The sequence below is a fragment of the Babylonia areolata genome, chromosome 18 (assembly GCF_041734735.1).
Source record: "Babylonia areolata isolate BAREFJ2019XMU chromosome 18, ASM4173473v1, whole genome shotgun sequence".
NCBI lineage: Eukaryota > Metazoa > Mollusca > Gastropoda > Neogastropoda > Buccinidae > Babylonia > Babylonia areolata.
In genome coordinates, this window is record NC_134893.1 from 13583927 (window position 1) to 13609696 (window position 25770).

The following is a 25770-nucleotide window of genomic DNA, read 5'->3' on the forward strand; positions in this document are numbered from 1 at the left end:
CCATTATTCACACATGCCATGAATTTCCATTTCACTTAATATTGGAGGCAATAATTTTTTTTTACAGTTTAGGTGGGGAGGAAGTGTAAAGACAGGGAAAATAACACAAAAAGAATGAGAACATGCAAAAAAAACCAAACAAAAAACCCCCCAAAAAACCAAACCCATAGGTATAAAAATTGTCACACATCATCTTCTCTTGAGCCATCACATAGATCTGTAGTGTTGAGTAAAGCTCTTCCATACCTCTTCCCTGCGCATGTCACTGGAGTTGAATGAAAAAAATAGGGGAAAGAAAGTATTTTATGGCCCTGCATGGATCCTGCAGGGTGAACATAGCAATATGTAAATGCAGTGAAGGGAAAAGTCATGGTCTGTAAATGAGATTTTGTGTCTTGTTTTTGTCTTTTGCACCTGACTGAGAGAACAAAAGAGAAAGGAGATTGAGGCCTTACAGTGCAAAGTTGTGTATGCAAAATGCAAATTAACAGGTATTGGTTTTGGGGGAAAGGGGGGGCAGTTCTTGGCATTGATGTATAGTGTACAAGCATAAGCTTATAGTTCCCCAGGTTGTATTTCCTCCTCCCCCATACACAGGCATTATTTTCTCCATTGCCATTGCCATTTCCTTTCACTATACAGCTTGAGTGCATTATGATAATAATGGATACTTAAAAAGCACTCTGTCCAGGAAACTGCTTTAGGTGCTTCACAAAACACATCATTGCGTACATAAAGCATTTCATCAATGTAACACAGACACATCAAATTGTGAGTACATTATTGAACTTGTGTTTATTTTTATATTGTTTTTTATATCTATTGTGTGATTGTTCTTATATTTTGTAAAATAACAAGGAGCAAAAAAGAAAAAAGGTTCCTAAACTTCTAAAGGAATTTGTTCTTTTATATGTTTTCTGGTGTGTGTGTTTGTGTGACTGCCTGTCTGACTGTCTTTCTGTCTTTGTATCTCTGTTTCCCTCTTTCCACTTTCACCTTCTCTCACCTGTCTCCCACACTCTGGTAATCTTCCAGTCTGGATGTGGAGCTAAATCAGTAAATGCTTGCAAATCAAAGCTGTTTGCCAACTTTTGAGGCTTCCTCTTCTACCCCACTTCGCCCCCACCTTATTATGTTTTTTAAAGGCTCTAGAAGTTTGCAGACACACATGACAGTGGTATTGAACAATCCATACAGTGATGTAACACTTGTCAGTACAAAATATGAGAAGCACCTTGACAATATTGCTCTGGTAACTTCAGTTTTCTCCTCTGTGAAATGTCATGGTTATTCCCATTGTGTTGGCTAAGTTGCATCCTTTGGCAGGTGCCACTGCAGTGTTCTGGCACAATGTGTGTCTGTATGTAGGCCAGACTCTGGCCATGAATACCCATACATATGTATGCCGTTTTCAGAGAGTGTTGTGGTGCCTGAATTACTGCTGGTTGGATCACACATTGCTTCACCTGCTGTTTTAAAAAAAGATTTCGCTGAGATGGTGTTGCAGTGTAAGACAATTTTATCACAAATGACTTTTATTCCTCTGTTGGTTGTTTGGTTTTTGATTGAAGAGCAGTTTGCCAAGACATATTTTTATTTCCTTGAAGTTGATGCATGCACTATTGTTGTTACAGGAGAGAAGTCATTCTGTCAAAAGTTTTTTTCCTTGTTTGCTAGACCTTGATCTTTGCATTAAGGAACCAGCATTTCTGGTGGTCTTTACTTTCAGTTATAAATGAATGGAGAGGTTGGTTGTTTTTTCCTTATGGAAGGTTTGGTGTGCTGTCATATTACTTAAAATATGAGAGTGGGTGTTTTACACAGTTTTCTGTGAATATGTTTTGTCACTTCAGCATGCCGTCATAAGCCTTCTATGGTCTTGTTTGTTTTTATGGTGCTTTTTCTTTTCTCTTTTTTCATTTGTTCCTCCTTTCCTTATTTCATTTCATTCCATCTGTCTTTTCTTCACTCTTTTCTCTTTAACTGTCTGTCTGTCTGTCTGTCTGTCTGTCTCTCTCTCTCTCTCTCTCACTCTCTCACATTCTCTCTCTCTCTCTCTGTCTCTCTCTCTCTCTCTCTCACACACACACACACACTCTCTCTCTCTCTCTCTCTCTCTCACACACACACACACTCTCTCTCTCCCCCCCTCTCTCTCTGTCTGTCTGTCTGTCTGTCTCTCTCTCTTTTTCACCCCCACTTCAACCATCCCATCTATCTCTGTCATGTGATATTTTCTTTCATAAGAAAAGTTTAAACACTTCTTTGATATAGTTTGTTAGATTTTTTCTGACAAACCTCTACACCTGTTCTCTCCTCTCAATGTATATTTTATTTATTGTTTTTGTATTACTACTTCTTCTTCATTGTTCGTGGGCTGCAACTCCCACGTTCACTCGTATGAACACAAGTGGGCTTTTCTGTGTATGACCATTTTTACACCGCCGTGTAGGCAGCCATACTCCATTTTTGGGGGTGTGCATGCTGGGTATTACAATTATGAGTGTTTTTTGGTGTGAATGCATGTGTGTGAGTGTGGATGAAAGTTTTCCCTGCTCATATGATGTGAATAGTAGTGTTCACTGAAATTTTAACTATACCACTTGTTGAAAATAATTGTTCTGTCTGTTGTGTTTGCTTGTATTTCCTTGTTTCTCTCACCTCTTTCTGTTTGTGTTGATCTCTTAAAAAAGATTTCTTTCTCTTTGTCATCGTCTCGGCCCATATATCAGTGTCTGCCTCTCTACAAAATTTTTTTTGTCTTCTTCATAAGGTATAAAAGTAAACTTTAAACATTTTCAGTAAATTCATGCATACCGCAACAAACATGAATTCTCAGGTATTTCTTCTCCACTGTGAATAAATGCTTTCAACACACACACACACACACACACACACACACACACACACACACACACACACACACACAGAGACTCTCAGTCACTCTCTTCCTGTCATGCATATGCATGTATCATTGTATATACACACACTCACACCCACAAAACCACCCCCCATGGTGATGCAGGGGGTCTTTCCGTTTAAATAGCATCCCCACCTTCTGGAAGTTCTGTGCTAGAAATTTCCTCTTTTCCATTACTCTCTTTGTTTGTGCCTTTTTTCTTTCTTCACTGTTGTCTCCTTTTTCTGTCTTCCCAGTCCATTCCCCATTCATTTTTCAAGCAAGCCTTGACATTTTTTTCTCTTTTCCACAGTCTGTGATGTACTGTCTGTGCTGTTTTGCTCTGGCAATTAGGTAGGAAGATGTAAACACTGGGATGGGCACTAGCTGCCCATTCTGCAGTGTTATTTGCCTATATGGCCTTTTTTATGTATTTTTTGTTTGGCTTTGAAGTATTGTTTTTTTCCTTTTTTATGATTTTTTGTAATCTGGGGATGATGAATTAAGTGGAATTGCTGGCGTCCTCAGCATGGCCTAGTCTTATTTGCCATAAGGAGCTAAATGGTTAGGATACTGTGTCATGAACTGTGTTAAGTGTGTTTGTCTTAGTGGGTTTTTTTTTGTAGATGTAACAGTTTTGTGTTGACACAGTTGAGCATTTGTATGGTTTGACAGTTCTGACATGGCCCTGTGTGGTCAGCTGGACTATAAGCAACAAGAATAATAATAAGCCACAAAACCTTGAAATGATGAAATATGCACAGTTTCACTCATTCTGTAGTAGTAATTAAACTCCAAAACATGCACAATTTCACCCAGTCTGTAGTTGTAATTGAACTAAGTCAGTGTTTTCTGTAGTGGGCAGCCTTGTTCTCTGTACCCCTGGGGCCAGGTGATCTGCCAAACACTCTTTGTCTCCTGTCAGCACAGGACTGGAGGGTCAACACCATGCCACACAGGGTGGCTTCCTAAGTCAGTCCCCCCCCCCCCCTGTAGCCCTCCAAGTGTGTGTTCAAGGGGGGAAGGGGCAGGCTGGAGTGTTTTGGGTTCCTGGGCTTTGATTTGGCTTCCTTTTACTTTGACAGAACACTTTGTTTGGGGATTAGTGGTGGAACACATGGTCAGGATGGATTAAACCTGCAAGGGTGATACATGACATGTGGAACACATGGTCTGGACATGTTGAACTTGTAAGGGTGATACATTACATATGTGTGTGTGTGAAAGAGAGAGAGAGAGGAAGAGAGAAATCCCAGACGTTTTTTGGTAAGAGGCATTGAAGTGGTGGCTAGCTATTGCTGAGAAGGTGAAGTCACAACAGTATTCTGCATCGCATCATACTCCTAGTACTGAAAACATTTGCAGCCAGTTAAGTTCTGTTACATGATTTCTGTCATCACATTGTCATTTTATAAATTCTTACAGTGTTATTCATGGGTCACAGCAGTCTGATACAGCAGTCAGTGGCAGTGTTTCCTGTGCATTGATTATAATAATGCATTAAGCAATGCCCATGTTCTCTCAGAGTGGTTATATTGGATCATCAATGCTTCATACATATTCCAGGTTCAAAGCTGCACCACATGCGCATAATTGATTGAACTTTTTTCTTTTTTGATGATGATAATGATGATAATCATAATGATAGTTGGGTTTTTTGGAATATATATGAAAGCAAACTAATATGTCAAACTGTATAAATATCAGTAGTATTCATTCACAATAGTTGTGAAATGTCATGGGCATTGTCAATGTCATATAAAAAGTTTATCATTTGAGAAAGAAAATAAACCAGTTCTGCTGGCAGATTTCAAGTTCATTCTCCTACAGATTCTAAATGGAGAGCCAAAGCAAGTAGAAAATACTGCAGCTCAATAGATTATGCTAAATAATCATTTCTTTACATTTATTTTTTTAGTAGAAGTCAAAGCTTCAACTGAAATAATGAACGGTGTCCAATCTCCCTATAATATCCATGACAACCAGCAATTACTCTGATCAACTGGGCAAGGATTGTACTCTTGGTGGATCAGGTGACTGGTTTACAGCCACATGTTGATGGATTCATTCAATGTAGAGGAGAGGGGAGAGGGGAAGAGAGAGCTACAGTGCTGGGGAGGTGAAACATGATCCCTCTTCATGACCAGGTTATAACCTGTTATGACCCTCTTGCATTACATCCCAGCCACACCTCCTCCCCCAACCCAGCCATCTCCCAAGCACACATACATGTGGCAGATGGTCATGTAGAGACAAGGACATTTCAGTTGGGGGGTCCTCTGTTCAGCCATGCTTCACCCTTTTTATCCTTTTCTGACTCCCTCACCCAACATTTCTCCCCCACTTCTCTTTCTCACATCTGTCAGAAAATAATTTGATTCAGATCAGACCTGTTAGAGTGTGTGTGTTTCTGGTGTGTGTGTGTGTGTGTGTGTGTGTGTGTGTGTGTGTGTGTGTGTGTGTGTGTGTGTGCAGGTGGTATACCATCAGTCATACACATGATGCCTATATCCATCCATGTTATATGTTATGTGCATTTCTAAGTATGATTATGTGTGGTGCCTGTGAGTGTATATTTGTGGTGCCTGTGTCTGTGTCTGTGATAAACAGAATAAGGAAAGCTACACCAGCATGCAGACCTCTTATCAATACTGGATAGGTCGAATACAACACAAAAATCAGTTATCCTTCTAGACATGTCAAAAAAACAAAACAAAACAAAAGTTTTTCTGACTATGCCTGCTACAGACAGGGAAAAAAAGTGACAGACAAGAGAAAGAAAAGAACCCAGCAAAATCTGTTAACAACTTGCAGTAGCTGACGGTTGCAATCAATGTAACAGACGTTGCAAAGATATCTTTTTTTGTTTAGGCGTCTATCTTTTTTCTTTTGCATTCTGGAGAAGATGCAGACACAATAATAGGTATTTTATTGCTATTTGGATCATGATTTCAAAATATGACACGTTATTTTGGGCTAACCTAGCTTTTTCTGTGGAATTTTTGACCAGGCCATTTGGGTGAAAACTCATCATTGCCCTTCGTACAAATGTAACTTTATATTAAACTTGTTGCTGTACAGTGGTATCTGTGTCTGATACTCTGTGGATATCTGTCCTTATGGATCAGTCTGCTTGTTTTGTTACCTCCCAACAAACTGAATCTGTATGGATATCTTTCAGGAGGAGGGTAGGGTAGCATGGATTTATAAAATGGGACAGATATCTTCAGACTGTGTGCAGTCCACAGGGTAGAGATACAGGGAAAGGTCAGATATTTATGCAAAATGAAACTTTTATAAACAACTTGTTCGCTCTGTAGACATGGCAACACTTTATAGATGGGGAGAAATTTATCCAACTGCAGCATGCAGCAGTCTGTTACCTTGGCTCCGCTCTGACATGGCGTCCACACATGTGGTGATGCAGTGCTATTTTGATACATTCAGTCATTGTTGTAGTCCTGGCTGTGTAATAGGATACAGGACTGTTGTGATAGTGTGAGTGTTTGTTGCTGTGTGGTTGGCAGGGAGCAGCTTGTACAGTGATAGTCTGTTGCTGTACCATGTGCAAGGGGACACTCACACAGCGCATTTTCTGATACCCTGTGACACCAGTATCTGTTGGTGGGTGTGAAGGCATGCATAGATGACTCAAGAACTCGGGCAGTTAATGGGAATCTGTGATGACAGTCACATCTATTTATTTGAGGACAGTTGTGGATTCCTTCCATATGGCACACAGCTGGTGGCGCTGTGGTTGTGAAAAACAGTTGTTGCACAATGTGTTCCCAGAACAAAAATGGTTTATTAGCATTTGTGTGGTGAATGATTGAGTGAAAGGGATTCATTCCATGCTGGAGACTTTTCATCTATAGTGGTTCATTTGTAACAGAAATGATACAGTGAATAGGATGCTACAAAGAAAGGTTTGAACATGGTGAATGTCAGTCAGTCCCTTTGGGCTGGGTGTGGACTTTTCTTAAACATGGAACAAATAACAGGGAGTACAATGACTGGTTTATTGGTTTGGGGTAACAAGAGGATGGTTCTGCCTTTCTGTTATGTGGATGACAGTTTGTCAGCCAGGCATTGATAGACAGTTCACTTCACTGCTTAGTTTAGAAAAGACATTTGAACATGATCATGTCCTTCCTCTATTGGTGAAGCAAGTGTTCATTTGTTCAGAGATCTTTACCATTCATTGAGTGGGGTAGTGGAAATGGAACCCATGTGCAGTTTCCAGGTTACAGGTTAGAGTTACATATGACCTTTTTGAAGACTAAGGTTGTGCAGTCCACTTCAACCATATTTTTTGGATGGGTATGAGTGCTTATGTGTGTAATCAATCAGTCAGTCAATCAATCAAGAATACTTTATTAATCCACATGGAAATTAAGTTGTGCAACCACAAAAGGTTGAAACAATTATGAATTTCTATTTTCCACAACTTTTTCTCAGTATGCATGTTCTGTCATATGGTGTCTTTTGATCCATCTCAGAGAGGAAGTGTCATCATGATTCTGTCATGAAAGATGACGTCTAATCAATTTAAGATCAGTCCCACCCAGCAACTGTCACTGTATATACAGGTATTGTAGAGATCACAGGTCACAGACCATTGTCTTTATGGAGAAGGTACTGTTATTTACTGGTCAGTTCAGTCAAATGAGAATAATGAGTATACTAGATCATAAAGTCTTACAACATAGTCATTATGCCAGAAGGTGAGTGCTTTATACAGTGAGGATTGGTGTTGGCGGCTGTGACATTCTTTCATGGGGAATGTGTTCGATGTTACCTTGAAGACAGGGAAGTGTACTGGTGATCACTTGTATGCTACTGAGCTGCTTCTTTACCTTGATCTGCCACCTCTCACTGACCTTTCCTCATCTATCTGTATCTTCTTCAGCCCTGCATTTCTTTCCCCCTCCACTCCTCTGCATATTTCCCTTTTTCTGTCAGCCTCATACAGAAATATCAAAATGAAGACTTTGTTTATTATGGTATCATCACTTGTTGTTTTGTGTCCTATTATCATTTCTGTCCCTTGCCCTCTCCTCTGTTCTGCTGGCTCTCCCAGTCTTCACTTCCATTTGTTAGTTTCCAGTCATCACTTTTGGCAGCTGTGTGCCATCTTCATGCCAGTCAGTTCCCTGTTTGCTGTTCATTTTCCACTTTTGTCAAAGTCCTTTTTGTTGTTGTCATTTCTATTAGCTATCCTGTTTTCACTTCTTGGCTGTCCCAGTTCATGCCTGTTTGCTGTCACATTTTGTATCTGTTGGTGGTCCCATTTTGGCTGGCTGCCCATTTCATTTCTGTTGTTTGTCTCATTTCATGTCTGTTGGATATGTTATTTCATTTTACTGGGTATGTCATCTCATATCTGTTGGCTGTCATATTTCACATCTGTTGGCTGTTCCAGTTCATGTCTAGTCTGTCAGATGTCCCATTTCAGCCATTTCAGTTGGTTGTCCTGTTTCACTTATGCAGGCTGCCCCTTATCATTTTGGTTCGCTGTCCCATTCCACATCTGTTGGCAGTACTGAGTACTGTTATTTCCATTACTAAAAATTATTTTCCCTCAGTGAAATGGCCCATTTTCCTTTGCAGTCAATAAATAGCCTGTATAGCTTATTTAGTTGATAGTGATGGAGAGAGAGAGCAAGAGAGAGAGAGAGAGAGAGTGTGTACAGTGTTGGAATTACAAAGTAACAGGTCTTAGGCTTGTCTTCTGGACATACATGTTGGTTTATGCAGGAAACTTCAAACAGACGTTTCAGCACTCTGCATTTGCAGTGTACTGTGTGTGAAAGGTGAAGTGTCAGTTATCAAGCTTCCCTATCAATGGTTAAGACAGCAGACCAGAGTTGAGAACACTTCAGGTGAATGGTAGACTATTGTAGGCCAATGAGGGGCTTCTCCAAGTCAAACAGTAGCAGAGCAGCATAGTACCGGTAGTTGAGACAGCAGACACTGATTTGGCAGTTGGGGGACACAAGGTTTAGTGGTCAGGTGCTGATCCCGGTGTCCTCCACCCACCCTTTCCTTTGTCCCCCTCCTCCTGCCCCTTGAAACCTGGGTGAAGACAGAGGGGTTGCGACCTCAGTGCTTCTACCCTGGGTGGCGGTGGGAGGGGTGAGTGGGGTAGGCCACCTGTCATGTGCTGTTGTGAAGAGCAGTTTTGCCAGCCCTGTGGCCTTAGCAGGGTGCAGACAGACACACTGGTTAAAGCAGGTGTGAGAGTCACACACCCCACTGCCTTTGCCATGCATCACTGCACCAACAGAAGCGTCAGCAGTAGGGGGAGGGGCAGAAGACACAAACTCCCAGAGCAGTAGTGTATGTGGTGCTCTGAGCTGACAGTTGTGAGCTCAGAGCTTACAGCTGGCAGGTTTTTGTGAACTCTAAAAGTTTCTGGTGCTCACAAAGTGATTTGCAGAGCAGTCAAGTGTGTGCTTAGTGCTGTGTGGTTCTCTGATCTGTTAAGCGTGTGTGAATATCTGTGTTCTTATTTTTTCAGTTAAGTGAGCATGTATATATATGGTCCACAGTGCTTTTGGTTCATTATTCATTGATCAATTTATATCAGGAAAATAAACACTGCATTTCAAAGTCTGAAAACCCATTTGCATCATGTGATCATTGCACTCCATTACATAGCCTCTGTCAGATAGAATAATATTTTATGTACAACCACCACCCATGTATATCATGTGATATGATAGGAGTATTGTGATGGTTTGTGCAGTTCCTGATAGATGCAAGGCAGCTGTGTTCACAATGTTCAGGGATGGTCTTTTTAATGACTTCTACAACAGCCTCATAGGTTTTACCTCACAAAGTGTTGGTTTGTGTGGCCAGGAACTTTCAAATGCTTTGCCACAGGCACATGCATCAAGTATTCACAGTATTTTCCTGCTGCTGTTGATTGTTTTTGTGATGTAATGGACAGCCAGGTACAGTGCTGGATATGTGTCTGTCTCCTGTAGTCTGCTGTTGTGGTTCTCTTTGTCTTTATCCATCCGTGGGATCTGTGATAGCAGGAAATAGTCCTGTGTTCACCTGCTTCAGTCAGTGGGTTTTCAGGTATGTTACTGTTTTTAAATGTATTTTAGGCAGCAATTCTCTACTTTCTGGGGCGGTTTATACCAGGTATTGTGAGGTATGTTTATGTTTTCACAACTCAACAAGCACTGACATTGAAATTATAATAGGTCTTTAATTGATGTGTGTATTTGATCTGCACTTGAGTGTGCTTGACAGGGTTGAAGACGGCAGTTTGTCTGCACATGTATTGAACTTGTACATGAGAAAGTTTCCCACTTTCAGCAGTCACTTTAAAGTATAGTCAGGGTTTGAACCAAGGACCTCATTAAGTGTCAGGGTGGATGTCTGATGCACAAACTGCCTGGCTGATGTGCCTGTCCATACACTTGATCACATGATTTTCCTTTACAGAACACAAAAAACTTTTTCTCAGTTGACTTCCTTTTTTTGTCTCTCACTCTGTCCGTAGCCAGCACAGACAGGAATCTTGCACCTGGCAATCCTCAAGTTGGTGGGAGGTGTAATCAGGTGGTGGTGGTAGGGAATGGAGTTACAACACAATGCTGTCACTGTGTAGGAGGATGAAGGCTTGTGTTGACGCATTTTGCACAGCTGTCTCTCTCATAAATTGTGCAGCAGCAGCAGCAACAACATGATTTCACTGTTCACTTTCATTGTTGTACCCAGTGGCAGTAGTTCGCAAACTGCTTCATAGTGATTCCAGCCCATTTGGAAATACTCTTTACTGTGATCTGGTGTATCATCTGTGGCTTGAATTGGACAGGGTAACAGAGAAGTGTGAGGTTTAATACCCTGGAGAGAGGGAGGGAGAGTTAACAGCCAGAGGGTTCTGTGGTGAGGAAAAGAAGACAGGGCTATTGTGGAAGTGAAGTGAAAGAGGTCAACGTTTGTGATCTGTCATTGTTATCCCTGTAAATGGAGTAAGTTGCTGCGTTCATGAATGACATTGTGAGTTGAGCTTGTCACCCTGAAGTGCAGTTTGTGAAAGATCAGTGTTGTCAACACTGTGATGACAGAAAATGTGGGGACTTAGTTGTCAGTGAAGAATGATTTGCTCTGAAGTTAGTTTGAGTGATATTTTTGACATCATTCAGCACCGGCCTTCTCTCAGTATTTGTCATTATCAGTGTTTGATATATTTTGTGTATGCACCAGTGAATGAGTTCATATTCACATTTGCAGGTATTTTAAGTTGGATTTATGGGAACTGTGGCAGTTGATTTGGACAGCAGGAGCTTCAGTTTTCTCTTTTTTTCTCTTTATATATATATATATATTTTTTTTTTTTTGTGTGTGTGTAAACAGGAGTTGAGAAGGGAGGAAAAAGTAAAAAAGCCTTGATATGGTCAGTTCTTTGCAAGATGATCTGATTGTCTTTGTGTGATAATTATAAGTTGTTCTTTCCCGGATTGAGATCGGCAGTTGATTTAAACAGGAAGCTTTTTTTTTTAAGCCTTGTATAATTTCTTTGTTAATAGTGGACTGGTGGCAAAGAGGATAACATTCTCCTTGTAGGAAGCAGATGATCACAGGTGTGTGATTTGAATAATGTTTGGGATGGATCAGTAGACCAGGAATGTTGGTCTAGGTGCTAGTCTTTTGGGTGTGCATATAATCTAAGGACTTGTGGACAGCATACACATAATGCATATATAAAAGTACAATGCCAACAAGAGAGTTGCCCCAAAATTATTTACTAAGATGAAGTCCACTTCAGTAAATAAATTCAGACTACACAAAGAAGGGATGTGCAAGACGAAACAACATACAGCTGGCTGGCTTTCACATTAGTCATATCTTGCAACAAGAGTTATACACAGCAGTGCTTCAAAGTTTTCAAAGTCAGTAATTTTCTTTGAGTACACCAAAATGTATCATCAGAATTACTTCTTTATCCATGTGTGTTTGAAAAATGAATGCACAACAGAGGTGTGTGTTTGTATGTGTTTGAGGTAGAATTCAGAGAGCAACCGTTACAGTGCTGTATGGAAACAGAATTCAGAGAGCTCCAGTGACGGTAACATACAACAGATAACTACAGTGGCAGTGGTGTAAATGCCTTCTTCCCCTTATAGAGTGTGACGTTGTGCTGACTGTGCCAGAAAACCATGTTGTTCTGTGTGATTGGCAACGACAGCCAGCCATTGGCTGCCACATTTACACCTTCATCCTATGGTGTCAGTGATCCTCCTCCTCACCACCCTCCCCATGTCCACCACCACTCTACGGCATACAACTTTGATAGACATACACCCTTGGACTCCAGAAGGAGGCACAGGAGACTGTGTAAAACACAGAGGGACCCTTCCAGTTGGCTGTCCTCACACATGGGCTGCACCAGTGTGGACAAGGGACTGAATCTCCTCAACTCTATGCCCAGTTCTGCTGTTGGAGGGCCGAGACATCCACACAGCGACATCAGTCTTTCAGGTGGTAGAGGTGGTCTGAGGGACCAGCAGAGGAGTCGGTCCATGGGAGACCTGCTGACTGCTGCCCACACACTGGTGGATATGCAGGATACACAGTGTGGGGGGCACACTCACATCCATCCTGACCAGGAAGAGGAGGGCTGGAGTTCTGGGAAACCAGGCCAAGAGAGACATGCTGTCTGCCATGTTGATGACAGTGGATACCCTCACTACCTTCATGCTGAAGAGGTCTCTGATGCTGCTGCTGATGACAGTGATGGTGTGAGGAATGATGATGTGATGCCTGAGGGAGATGACTGTGTGGATTGTGACCAGAGACAACACCACCAAGAGCATCATCTCCAAGTTATAGGCAAAGGAGGCAGCAAATCTGATGTGCAAGCTGTAGGAGAGGAAAGCTGCACATGTATTGAGCATCAGTGTGGTTCAAACAGGTGTGGTCTAGTCTCTCTTACCTCTGTTCTGTTTCTTTTTTGTGGGAGAGAGGGAAGGGATAGGGGTTTCACAGTGTCTACAGCTTAATGCCAAAGTATACAAGATAGAACATGAATGCCAATCTAAAACTTATATAGGTCAGACTACTCACATATTTGTGCATATGATGTGAATTGATGTAAAAGGAAAAAGCATGTTCAGTAATATCACTATTGCCTATTGGTCATGTTCCTGCCAGCACCAAGCTAGTATTGGTCAGTAAAGTGTATGTTTGATTTAGCAGGAAGACTGATATTTGTGTTTGCACATTGCCTGTTTATATTTCAGTAGGGGCATTTGTTACAAGTGTAAGGCTGGCGTTGACATAAAATTTGTGTTGGCATGGTCTGGGTTTGGTTTGGTTTGCATGTGGTTTGTTTGTATTTGCATTCAGTTTTTGCGATACCTGGCAACATTTGAGAGTCAGACTAAAATGGAGTGCTTTTGTAGCTACTGTTGCTTTATGCACCCTCACTGGGTATGTGCTGGGATTGGGTGACAAGTGGATCATGACTCAGCCTGCTGGCAGCAGCTGTCCCCTTTCTTACTGATCTGCATCACCAGGACAGCTGTAGTGTGTGTGTGTGTGTGTGTGTGTGTGTGTGTGTGATATGTGTGCACATGTTGGTGATGGTGATGATAATGATATTAGAATCAGATGTGCAGGTCACTTTCAGGTGGTATGCAGAGCATCTAGCTGCTCAGATACTATGGTGTAAATAAATCATATACTCATGGAATGTCATTGGGAGTGGAGTGGGTGGGGGGATGTGTCTGTAAGCTGTTTGTGGTGACAGTGTCTCTGAAAACATATAGATCATTTATTAACCATATTATCACTAGGGTCAGTTGTCCATATCACTGCCATCAGCCTGTTGGAATGTCACTAGCTTTGAAGCAGTGTATGATATAGAGGGGGAGAAAGTGATAGTCAGATACAGATTTTTAAGATTTGTTTGTGCAAACTGCATCAAATGATTGACGAGAACCTGAGAAGGTGTCATTTGATATTACCTGCAAACAACAGTGATGATCATGATAGTTGTCTACTTTGGAATCACAAATGATGACCAAGGTATGTGTCTCTTACAAATCTTGTATGTATACACAAAATTTGAAAATACATTCTATCAACCACACAGACCCATACTTGCTCACACACACTTGCACACATGCATTCCAGATAATGCAGTCTGAAGAAAAATGAATGAATGTTTAACAATAAGCGTTGTTTGGGGATTTATCTTTGTGAATTTTGGGGAGCTTTCACTTCATAATTTGAAATCATGTGGTCAGTGCACAATTTAAAACAAAAAAAAGAGGAGTTTATTCCAACTTTGTGCTAACACACACACACACACACACACACACACACACACACACCACACACACACACACACACACACACACACACACACACACACACACACACACACACACACACACACACACACACACACACACACACACACAGAGAGAGAGAGACAATGTGTGTGTGTGTATACACATATAAATATATATATATATATTTACAGAGTGGAAAGTTCATGATAGACCTGCAAAGTTTAGTTTCTCTTTCCTTTTGGTCTTCAAGTTGTTGAGAAAATGCTGAAATCATTCTACCACAGATGTATATCTAGACATGCATGTCTAGCCATACATGCATGCTCACCTGTCAGTCTTTCTTTCTGCCTTTGTATCTGTCTGTATGTCTGTCTGTCTGCCTTTCTCTATAAACTGATATGATTTGTTTGTGTATGATTTTTTGCTTTTTGGTGTTTTGATGTTTGCTAGCAGAAATTGTAATCCAAGTATAGACCCTTTACAATCAGGTGGCCTTAACATTTTTAAAGTTCTGAGTTCTCTCACTTTCCTCCTCCCTCCCCCACCCTCTTTTCTCTCTAAAACGGTAGATGTCTTCATCATCTTTCAGCAGATAAAAGAGTTCCTATCAGAAAACTATATTCAGCCCTCACTGGCATCAGGATTACATGCATGTACTAATTTTGCTGCTCAAAGGCATTTACTCATTCTGATTTTGGTGAATCAATAGCATTTATTGTATTGCCTCTTGAACCTATGTTATTAGCAGTAGTGTGTTTGATTTTATGATCTTCCTTTATTAGAACATTTCAGGGTATTGTAAAAAGTTGAGACTGTCAAGCAGTTGCATTTTTTATTGGCATGTGAAAGCACGAGTCTGTGTTATTATCCTGCTTGTTTTTAGATGGTGGAGAAAAGTGCCCTGTAAAAATGTGAAGTAGAGACAAGAGACCCAGTTGGAAACACATGAAGTGAAGACAGTGCATCATAGTTGTAGTTAGTGTGGTGTCTCTACACTGAGTATTGTCAGTTGTGGCTGTAGGAGTACTGAAACTGCAGTGTGATTTCGCTTAGATGAAGACAGACTATAGAGTTAGTCACCATGTGTTAATGGCTATAGACAGTGTATATGATGGTGCATGATAGAAAGGTGAAATGTTATCCACTGTAATATAGTGTAAGACTAAGAGTGTGTGAAAGCTGTTGGTGATTTGCAGTGTGATGAACTACAGTCTTGATGATGAAATGATGACCACAGTTAAAAGTAATCATATTAGTGATCATCTAAGGTTGTTATTGTTTGTGTGTGTGTGTGTGTTTTTGTGTGTGCATTCATTTTTCAGAATCACAAACGCCACGCACAAAATATGATAACGGTATACAATACGACTGTCTTATATAAGTCTCTTAAAATGTAAGAATGACTTTTACTTACTTTCTTCAAGGTTAGTGTTTTGGGTCACATTTCGAAATGGAAATATATTGTACTCTTTTTATTTCAACTAGAACATTTTTTTATTTAAAAAAATTTTTTTGTTTTTTTAGTTCTTGCTTGTTTTTGTCTTCAGTTAAATGTTCATTGTTATACATCATGTGCTTACTGTCATTGCTGTTTTATTCAGTGTTTTTATAGTATTAGCAATGACTAGATTTTTCACTTTTGAGTATTATTTCAGAATGGATGAGAACTTCAGCAGGTTATGACTTCATTGGGGTGGAGTCCAGGAATGAGCCATGCTGGTCATTTTCTTTGTTTTTGTGTCACAGAGTCACAGAATGGTGTCTGCAATTCACCCTGTTGCAAGTCCAGTTTCTGTTGTAATGTTACTCTATTGCAGGTTGTCTTGTATCAGTTGCTGTTTATCTTGTAACAGTTCTTTTGTTTGTTTTTCCTGTTGCACTTTGTCCTGCAGCACTTGATCCTGCTGCAATTGATACATTTTCCCCAGATGGATGGTTTATCCTGTTTCTGTGTGTGTGTGTGTGGTTTCAGTTTTGGCAAGCGGAGTCAAGGATGTGCGAGGAGAACCAGTGAGTGCCTGACTCTGGAGCCCTCAGAAATGATTGCTGTGAGTAAAGTTTGTGTATGCGTGTTTGTCTCTTCTTGTCAGTATCAGGGATGCCAACTGCTCAGATTTCATGAGATTTTATGGCTGTTGCTCAGATCTCGGGTTTAAAAAAAAAAAAAAAAATTTTATCTCATCGATCTACCAAGATAAAACTAATAAACTGCTTGCTTTGATAAAAAGTTACTGGTTCTCAATCCAGGATCACAATGAATATGGAGTAAACTGTAAAGCAATGGCGGTTGTACAAAAGGTTACTACATGTACCAGGTTATTTGATTGGCACACTTCCATTTTTGTTCTCCACTTGGTACTGAATTATGAGAAAACCTCCTTCATTTAAATCGTGTCTTCTGGCGCACATACACTGTTAGACAGAGAAACAGTGAGCAATGTCAATGTCATAAATGAAATATTGGTTACTGTCAGTATCAGCCTGTTTGTTGTTGGTGAGTTAGTCGCATGTAGGTACTCCTCTTTTTGGTGTTTGGAGGTTGGCATCTCGGCAGTATATATGCATGTCTGTTTTTGTATTCTGCTCCATATCTTTCTGTCTCTTTGTGCTTTTATCTTCAGACTTAAAACTTTTTTTTTCCTCACCTGTGTGTATGTGTGTGTGTGTGTGTGTGTGTGTGAGAGAGAGATTAATTTGTTCTTCCTTTGTGTTTGTGTGTGTGTGTGTGTGTGTGTGTGTGTGTTTAATTATTAAATTTTATTTGTCTTGTCTTCTGTTCTTTGACTATTTTGTCCTTTCCTTTCCTGCTTCTTTGGCTCTCTCTCCCTCTCTCACGCTCTCTTTCTGTGTTTGTGTACATTGTATGTGTGTATGCATGTGCATGTAGATATGTGGTTAAATGCTGCAATGCTTACACATGCCCTTTTGCAACCCTGTGCTGAGGTCCGATGATATAAACTGACTTTGGCCCTGTCTCTTGCAGATTGACTACCCTGATGTGCAGGCACAGAAGGGTGGTCCACCCCACAGAAACCTTAACTCTGCCAACCTAGACCGCTTATTAGCCCCTGAGCTTGACCTTCCCCACGACCTGGGCGGCAGCATGCACAGGATGAACTCTGACAGTGGCATTGAACAGGTGAGGACTTTGCTGCCTACTTTTGGCCGAGCATTGTCATGGAACAGGCGAAAGCTGCACACCACAAATTCTTCTCCTCTGAGAACAGAGGACAGATCCTTTTGGCCTTGCTTATTCACTGAGAACAGGAGGCCTCATATCCCATATTGTCCTGGTCATCATGGATCATGTTGAGCGCTGTAAGAACAGTGAATGCTGTGTCAATCTTTACCCAGGGTTCTTTCAAAGCAGACTTTTTTGAGAACTCTTGTTGCCATGAATTCCTTTATATGCACTAAGTACATCCAGTCAACAGGATCAAAGTTTATCATGTTCAAAACACAAGCACCTAGACTGGCACTCAAGGTGTAGCAGAGGGAGAGGATAAAACAGTCTTGTGTGGGACTCAAATTTATCACATCATTGGATAAGACAAAACTACTGTATGTATGTGTGTGTGCATGCACCCACATGTGTGTGTGTGTGTGTGTGTGTGTGCATGCCCACATCTGTGCATGCAGGCCAGTGTGTGTCTTTGTGCTGAGGCTGTGCTTTTACAGTCTTGAGCATGGTGGTTATGGTTATGATGGTGACAGGTGGAGTTAGTGATGCACTCACTCTATCAGTCTCTGTGTTTCTTTGTGTGCTGAGCTGCCATTCAGTGAGGGAAGATGATGATTAATGGTGCAATGATGTTCATGGTGAAGGTGATGGTGATGACTTTATGTGTTCAGTTGCCTTTTAGAGTTGGGATTTTTCTGGTTGTTAAATAGAACAATAGTTGCTGAGCTTAGTCTGTGTGTTACTGTGTTAGAAGTTACAGGGGGAGGGGGGAAACAGGGCTGTTGTGGAGTGTTACTTTTTATGTTTCCCTGACTTCTGAATGAAAAATCGACTGCAAAATTTCTCAGCTTAACGAGTTTCAGAAAATAAATCTGCGTTGGCCTACGTCCGAATTTGAAATTCGTGCTGTCAGTCAAAGGGACGGAGGCAGACCAATCCAGTCCAATACACTTCACATGGGTTCAAAGTTTAGTTGCTGTCATCAGTGTGAAGTAAGCACACTGACAACAAAAACCCTGCTGCTAGGTCACAGGGCGTCTATGGCCGCTGATGTCCTGGAATTCAGTTTGTGCAAGAAAGAATGAGAGGGAGGGAGTAAACAAGTGAGCAAGTGTGTGTGTGTGTGTGATAGCTGGGAACAGACAGATGAAGACCATGTATTTAAGTTATTAAAATTAATAACAAAATGCAGCATTCATCATTTGAAATGGAGAAATCCACTCTCTCTCTCTATCAGTCAAAAAAATTAGTAAACAAGAGAGACAAGGCCTTCAAGACTCACTTGTGATACACTTAAAAAAAAAAAATCTAATCGTTAAAATGTGTTCTGTATTTGTTATTATAAAGCTTCGGGTTAAAAGAAAAAAGTCCGAACGGCAGATTCGAACCCCGCGTTTTCAGGTGAGAAGAAACTGTCTTACCCATTACACTATCGTGGCACCTTAACTGACATTCAAAAGTATAACATTTAAACATGCATTTTTAAAGGGTGATAAATCGATCGCGGCATTCGCAGTGAGAACGCTGTTTTAATCATATTATTCTGGTGTATCTTGGGCATTGAAAAAATCTTTAAGGGCAATTGAACATTCTTTTTAAGTCCGTAGTAAAGGAGACATGGCTATCGCCGCAATCACACTGCAACATTTAGCCGTTTTCTCTGGATCTAGATAGATGTTGTTTAGTTACACCCGGTTGACACGGTCAATTCAATTTCTCTTTTATGTTCATTCTAGTTTTATAGTTTTAAAGTTGATATGAAAATTGAGTATTTTGTTAAACTAATAACATGTAGAGCCAAGTACAAGTACTTCTAAATGTCGTATGAAGTGAAAAGGACTTCATTTTGAGCAAAGTCAAGACTGGAAATTTTTACGTTTCATCAATTCAAGGGTATTAACTCTCATGGTTTATTGTTTTTAACTGAATTCCGACTGATTCTGTGGATATTTTTATGGCATTTTGGGGCATAATCCAGTAAGTGATGAGGCGTTCACAAATCTTTCTCTGAATAAATATTTAACGGTCTCCTTCTCCAACTTTCCATGACATGTTATCGTGTATTGTCGATTGAATATAGGATTGAACGGACAGGCCAACCACTTGAAACAAAATGGCGTCGTTCGCGTTCGCAAAGAATATGAGCACGCGCTTTGAATATGCATAAGTATGTGTACGCAATTGATTTTTTACCCATGACCTTCAGGGCTCAGCCAATAGATCTATAAAGTCCACTTGTAGTATTGATTTTAGTATTTTCTGAAAAAGACCACTTGGGTGAATGAACATAATGAAAGCCCTGTACACTGAGAGTAAAACAGACAAGCTTTTTATGTATTGAGTATAATTTCAAAATGTAATGTTTAAGATGAGAAAGATCAGTTTAAAGCAAATTAGCCCCCTAGCATTAATTACAGATTAATTTCCCTTTTACTATCTGTACCAAAGACATGCAAAATAAATATAACTTCCATGCTTAGCAAAAGAAGTACCTGTTTGAACAAAAAATGATAAAAATGACTGTTCTTGTTGTTATGTCAGAATATCAGATCAAAAAGCCAAGTTTAGAGAATAAAAAATATATAAATATAACAGTAAATTCATTTTGCATATAATTTGGCTTTTTTTCTTTTTTTTCTTCTTTTTTTTGTGCCCATCCCCGGGGGTGCAATATTGTTTTGAACAAGATGACTGGAAAGAACTGAATTTTTCCTATTTCTATGCCAAATTTGGTGTCAACTGACAAAGTATTTGCAGAGAAAATGGCAATGTTAAAGTTTACCATGGACACACACACACACACACACACACACTCAACCGAACACCGGGTTAAAACATAGACTCACTTTGTTTACACAAGTGAGTCAATAAAAGGATTGTCTCTCAGAAAAAAACATAACAAAAAAAACAACACACACTTGAAAAAACAGAAATATCTTGTGGTATTTAGCTTTTCATTTGAAGTACTCCACTAATATTTCATAATCAGACAGATGAAACAAAAGAAAATTAAAAACGTATATTCGACTGAAAATTTTTCATTTAAAGGTATTGCAGAATCAGGGTTATTGTTTTTTCCTCAAACAGCAGGAGAGAGACAGAGAGTGAGAGGGGTGGGTGGAAGGGGGCACAGGAGCTCGGGCTTTGACCATTGTTTGAACTGGTATGAGGCATAGTGTGTGTGGGTGAGAGTAGACAGAGGTACTGGGACACTGTCACTCAGTGTAAACGATACCAACAGACCAGACTCCTTTCCCATGTCTTGCAGCCAGAAATAGGTTCCTCCAACTCATGACAGCCTGTCAGTGAAGCCAGAGCAGGAGTGGTCAGGCAAAAAACTGTCCAATAGCGAGCCTGCATTTTAATTAATATCCTAGGTATTTTTTGCAAGCGCTTTGCGGGCCTTTAAGAGTGATGTTGGTCAGTGTGTTTGGTGCATTACTGAGGGTGTGTGTGTGTATGTGTGCATGAGAGAGAAAGAGCTGCTGTCACGTAGTGAGAGTGCAGTGGGACTGACATTGATTCTTGTATACACATTTGGCAGTGATCATGATGATGGTAATTGTGATGATAACAACAGATATTGTGGTGATCAAATTAATTATTTTCATTTCTGGTGTAAATTCCTTAGTGTATACGTGCCTGTCTGTGTGTGTGAGTGATCTGTTGAATCACACAAGAATGTTTTAGGTTGTTGCTATAACAGCATTACCTTTGTGATGATTATGAAATGAAATGCAAATAAAATGTATTGAGTATAATCTTTTTAGGTACTGCTTGTTACATAAAGTTGTACAGGAGAAGGGCCTTCAATGAAAATAACATTTGCATTGAAGATAAGATAAGAATAACTTTATTATCTCCAACTGGAGAAATTCGGTCAGGTGCATTATCACAACATAGACAAGTAAACAACATGGGGACCATAACTGTAAAAGCCAACAACAGCCCCAACAAATATTACGAAGATACAAATGTAAAAAATATCACATACATCGTTTCATACATACATCCACACACTGCAGGTAATAACTAGTATTCTTAATGTAAAAACAGAAAGAATTAAGAAACATTATTTGAATATAATTATAAACATAGCCTACTATACTGCACATTGATTATAATAGACAGATAAGATAAGAATAAAGATAAATTGCGGAAAACCACAACCAGATAATCAGCACACACCTGCACTGCACCCCCCGCCCCCCCCACCCCACACACGCGGATAACTTGATTAAACAAGAGTAATAAACATATGTTCTCAAATAAAAGCATTTCACATATTCGCTTTTAAAAAACATTGCAATTAATTATTACATCGTAATTATTAAACAGAAATATATTTAGAATATGGACGTTAGCATTAGACATATTCATTGTACATTCATCCTGCATATTGCTCATTATTCTTCCTACATATTGCACATTCATTATAACCAATTGTCACGTTTTAAGCTCAGTAAACACACACACACACACACACACACACACACACACACACACACCACACACACACACACAACAACTAGAACAAGGTACAACCTATCATGCACGGACTTTCACACGTCTCACATGAGAGTGCGCGCGCACACACACACACACACACACAGTTCTCAAGAATTTAAAAGGTGGATTGAACGTGGAATAAAAGTCTTCAGAGCTCTGGATTTCAACTTAAAAGTTCTGTAGCGTCGTCCTGATGGCAATAGCTCATAATACTTTGCTAAAATATGGGTGTCGTCAGTTGCTATCTGCCTGCTTTTTTTAACCACTCGACTTTCATACAGCTCTTGCATACTAGCTTGTTTCACTCCCACAATTTTACTGCATACACTCATGACATCGTTCAAAACACGCTTACTCCTCACTCCCAAACTTCCATACCAGCACATAAATGAAACTGTAAGCACAGACTCGATACAACATCGATAATAACTTTGAAGAATATTTGAATTTGGTCAGTCGGTCATTAGTGGGTCATGAAAAAACTTTCTCCCGTCAATCACAAGGTGGTCAAAGGTCATAGAGCACCGCTTTCCGTCATCCCTTGCCTTTTTTAGATGAGGACTAAGCTTCCTTCTAATTTCACGGACACGCATGGAAAAATCCTCACCCACAAAAATGTTGGTGCACTTTAGCTTTCGTTTTTCCTTTAGGATTTTTACTTTGTCCTTATAGAAGCAGCAACGAGCTATTATAGGTGAGTCAGGTTTTCATTTCTAAGCTTCTGTAAACAAAAAATTCTAGATTGACATTTCTTATGAATGGAATCAACATGGAATATAGGTAACACTGTAGAAAACAGAGACCCTGATGATGAAAAATGTATGTTATAACAGCTACCACTTGATGGTGGGGCGGCAGCAGGACTGTTGATTCGAGATCCCTACCTGCGCAGTGAACATCTGAAGCGTAGTTCTCGGGCAAGTGACACATCCAGTGCTTACTCAGGCTCTGACATGATGCAGTCGTCACTGGATGATCCAGACAACCCTGAAGCGGAATTGAGTGGCCTGGTAGAGAGTTTGGTTGACTCAGATGATGAGGAGGGCTATGCTGACAGCACAGAGGTGAGGGGATGATGACTGGGTGTAGTAAGGTGATGATAATGGCTATATAGCCAGCGTGATGATAACTGATTGAGATAACGATGATGATTGATTATAATGAAAATAAAGACTGTCAGAATGATGATGATTGATTATGGTTTTCATAACTATACTGTGAGGATGATAATAATTGATTATAATGATAAAATGGTAAGGAAAAGGAGAAAGAGAGCTGTTGTGAGGGAAACAAGTAACCTCAAGAAGGTGTAGTGATGTAATCATGTGTCAGATAAAAAAAACAGCTTTGATGGGCACATTTTCTGATCACAGATGTGCAAGCTGTTCAAAGTTACATTCTCAGTTATGATGCAAGGGTTTTTATGTACAACTGCAATTATGATTGTTTCATGGATATATTTATGGATATGTTTAACCACAAAAAAAAAATTGTTTAAGATGTGTGTTGAGGGTAATTTTGATTTCAGGTGTGTGTAGAGTGTAATTTTAATTACTTGTTTTACACTTGGTTGTTGGGAATGACAGACATTTGTTTCACCCTGTCTGGGTTAAAAAGAAGAAAAAAAAAGAGATCTGTTTCATGCAGTTTTGGTCAGTGAATACCATGAAATGTGTGGTATACTGTTTCAGTCCTTTCCCATTCGTGACGCTGTGCGGGACTGCCTGGAGAAGGACCCCTCAGAGCGCATGGAGGATGACATTGAAATCCTCATGGACTTCATGCAGCATTTTAGGGTCAGTCCTCTGCTATGGACCCTCACACACAGGCATGCATGCATACACATGTATTCTTTTTCCTCTTCCATAAGTGACCTACAGTTATTGCTCTGACACTGTCATATCAAGCGTGATGGGTATCTTTAACCCAGTTGATTTCAGAACCAAACATATGATCCTCATATTGGAAATCCAAAGCTTTTAACTATTTGGCTGTTATGCCCTTCAGTGTATTGTTTAGCTTTATGGATATGATACTAGCTATTCTGATAAAGAAAGAGTAGTGTCACTCACATTGGCTATGAGAATATGAAGTATTTTTTGTGGAGAGATTTATATAAAAATGACCTATGTTGGGAAGAGCCTTTCAGTTTTAGAGCTAAAGCTATGTTGGATCAGATCAAACTAGTTGGAAGATTGAAATGGAAGAGATTCAGATAGATAGATTGATATGTGTTATGATGATGTGTCTGATAAAATGTATTTGCATAATGAAGTATATTGTGTTAAACTGCAAACGAAATTGTGTGTGTGTGTGTGTGTGTGCGTTCATGTGCATGTGTGTGTGAAGGTGGCTTGGTTTGGTTTTCTGGTGTTAATGTTGCTTTCTATAGTGGTGGTGTATGTGTTGACAATTATATGTGGGGTGATGGAGTATGTCATGTTAAACTACACACTGATGACATGTTCCTGGGTGATTATTTAGTGATGGGGCATATTGCATTCACAGTTGACGATGTGTACAAATGGTTAGGGGTGACGTTGAAGTGTGTGTTAACACTGTAGACTAGCACTCTGTGTGTGTAGGCATTTGCCAACATGACCCAGATGACGCGGCGTGCGCTGTGTGCGGTGATGGTGTTTGCGGTAGTGCCGCACGAGGGGACAGTGGTGATGAAGGATGGGGAGGAGCTGGACTCATGGTCAGTTATTCTGAACGGGGAGGTGGAGGTGGTGCACCTTGACAGCTCTCGCCACCGACTGCAGATGGGGGACAGGTAGGGGAGGACATAGATACGTTCTGGTCCTTTTGTCCTCCACAGCTGTATGAGTTCTGAAAACTTCCCAAATAATACTTTGCCTCATCAGCAACGACCAAGTTACTTGTTCTTTTCTCAAGCAGTATTTGTATGCTTAATTTTGGTGGGAATCCTACATGAAAGGCATTTGCCTCTCTTGTCATTGGTGTTAAGATTATTCTAGTAGCAATTTGTTTTATTTTAGAAGAACAGGGAGCTTTTGGGTTTTTTTTCAGTCATTGTTAAACTATCCACATTCAGATGGAATCCATTGCTTTAGTCAGTCTGTGTAATCTCATTAGATGTTAAGAGGAAAAAGACTGGCGTAATTGATGATTCATTGTAATGTCACTATTTGTAATTTGAAAATTGCAAAAAAACCAAAAAACAAAAAAAAATCATAAAAAGGAACATATCTTGAAAGAAAATAAAAAGGAGGTCAGTGTGTACCTGTGTGTATTTTACAGTCATGGTGTGCCAATTCAAGCACAAACTATATCATATAGAATAAGAGTATAGAAAACATTTATCATAGAAAAGTTGCTTGCACATGTCTGAAAGTATTATAAAAAATTTTAAAAAATAATAAATGTTGCCAATTGAACAACCATGTATTTGTGTAGTTTTGGGATCACGCCGACCATGGAGAAGCTGTACCACAAAGGAGTGATGCAGACCATGATGGATGACTGCCAGTTTGTGTGCATTGCTCAGCAAGACTATTACCGCATCCTGCATCAGGTACGCCTGTTCTTTTTTTTTATCTTGTTGTCTTGTCCCTGCTTCTGTCTCTCTTCACAAACTTCACCAGCACACAAATATGTGTACACAACACAAGGTCACTGATGGATCAGACAGCTTTTTGTGTGCCTTTAGTAATCCTTCTTATCTAAACCCATCACATGAAGTCATTTTTGAAAGATTTTGAGAACCATTGCATTGATTGAAATTTTCTGAAGGTATTTTGAATATGAAGCCTTGTATGTGCTAAATATCAGAGCTAACCAGTATTTTACAGCTGGGCTTAACCGTTTATATGTTTGCATTACGCTACCAATTGGCCAAGTGA

At 40.0% G+C, this 25770-nt stretch overlaps 1 protein-coding gene across 8 annotated transcripts in view; it reads left to right on the forward strand.

Moving 5' to 3' along the window:
• Positions 1-25770, forward strand: part of LOC143292480 (rap guanine nucleotide exchange factor 6-like) — a 92365-nt gene that overhangs the window by 16067 nt on the left and 50528 nt on the right. For 6 of the 8 annotated variants that reach the window (XM_076602799.1, XM_076602803.1, XM_076602802.1 and 3 more), the window contains exons 1-7: positions 11939-12830; positions 16187-16262; positions 17198-17353; positions 22738-22968; positions 23596-23700; positions 24490-24680; positions 25325-25442. In XM_076602799.1, the coding sequence (XP_076458914.1) occupies positions 12076-12830; positions 16187-16262; positions 17198-17353; positions 22738-22968; positions 23596-23700; positions 24490-24680; positions 25325-25442 (1632 nt within the window). In that variant the 5' untranslated portion in view covers positions 11939-12075. Of the gene's footprint in view, positions 1-11938; positions 12831-16186; positions 16263-17197; positions 17354-22737; positions 22969-23595; positions 23701-24489; positions 24681-25324; positions 25443-25770 lie in introns of those variants that run through there. The other 2 variants (XM_076602804.1, XM_076602806.1) reach the window with 1 other exon arrangement.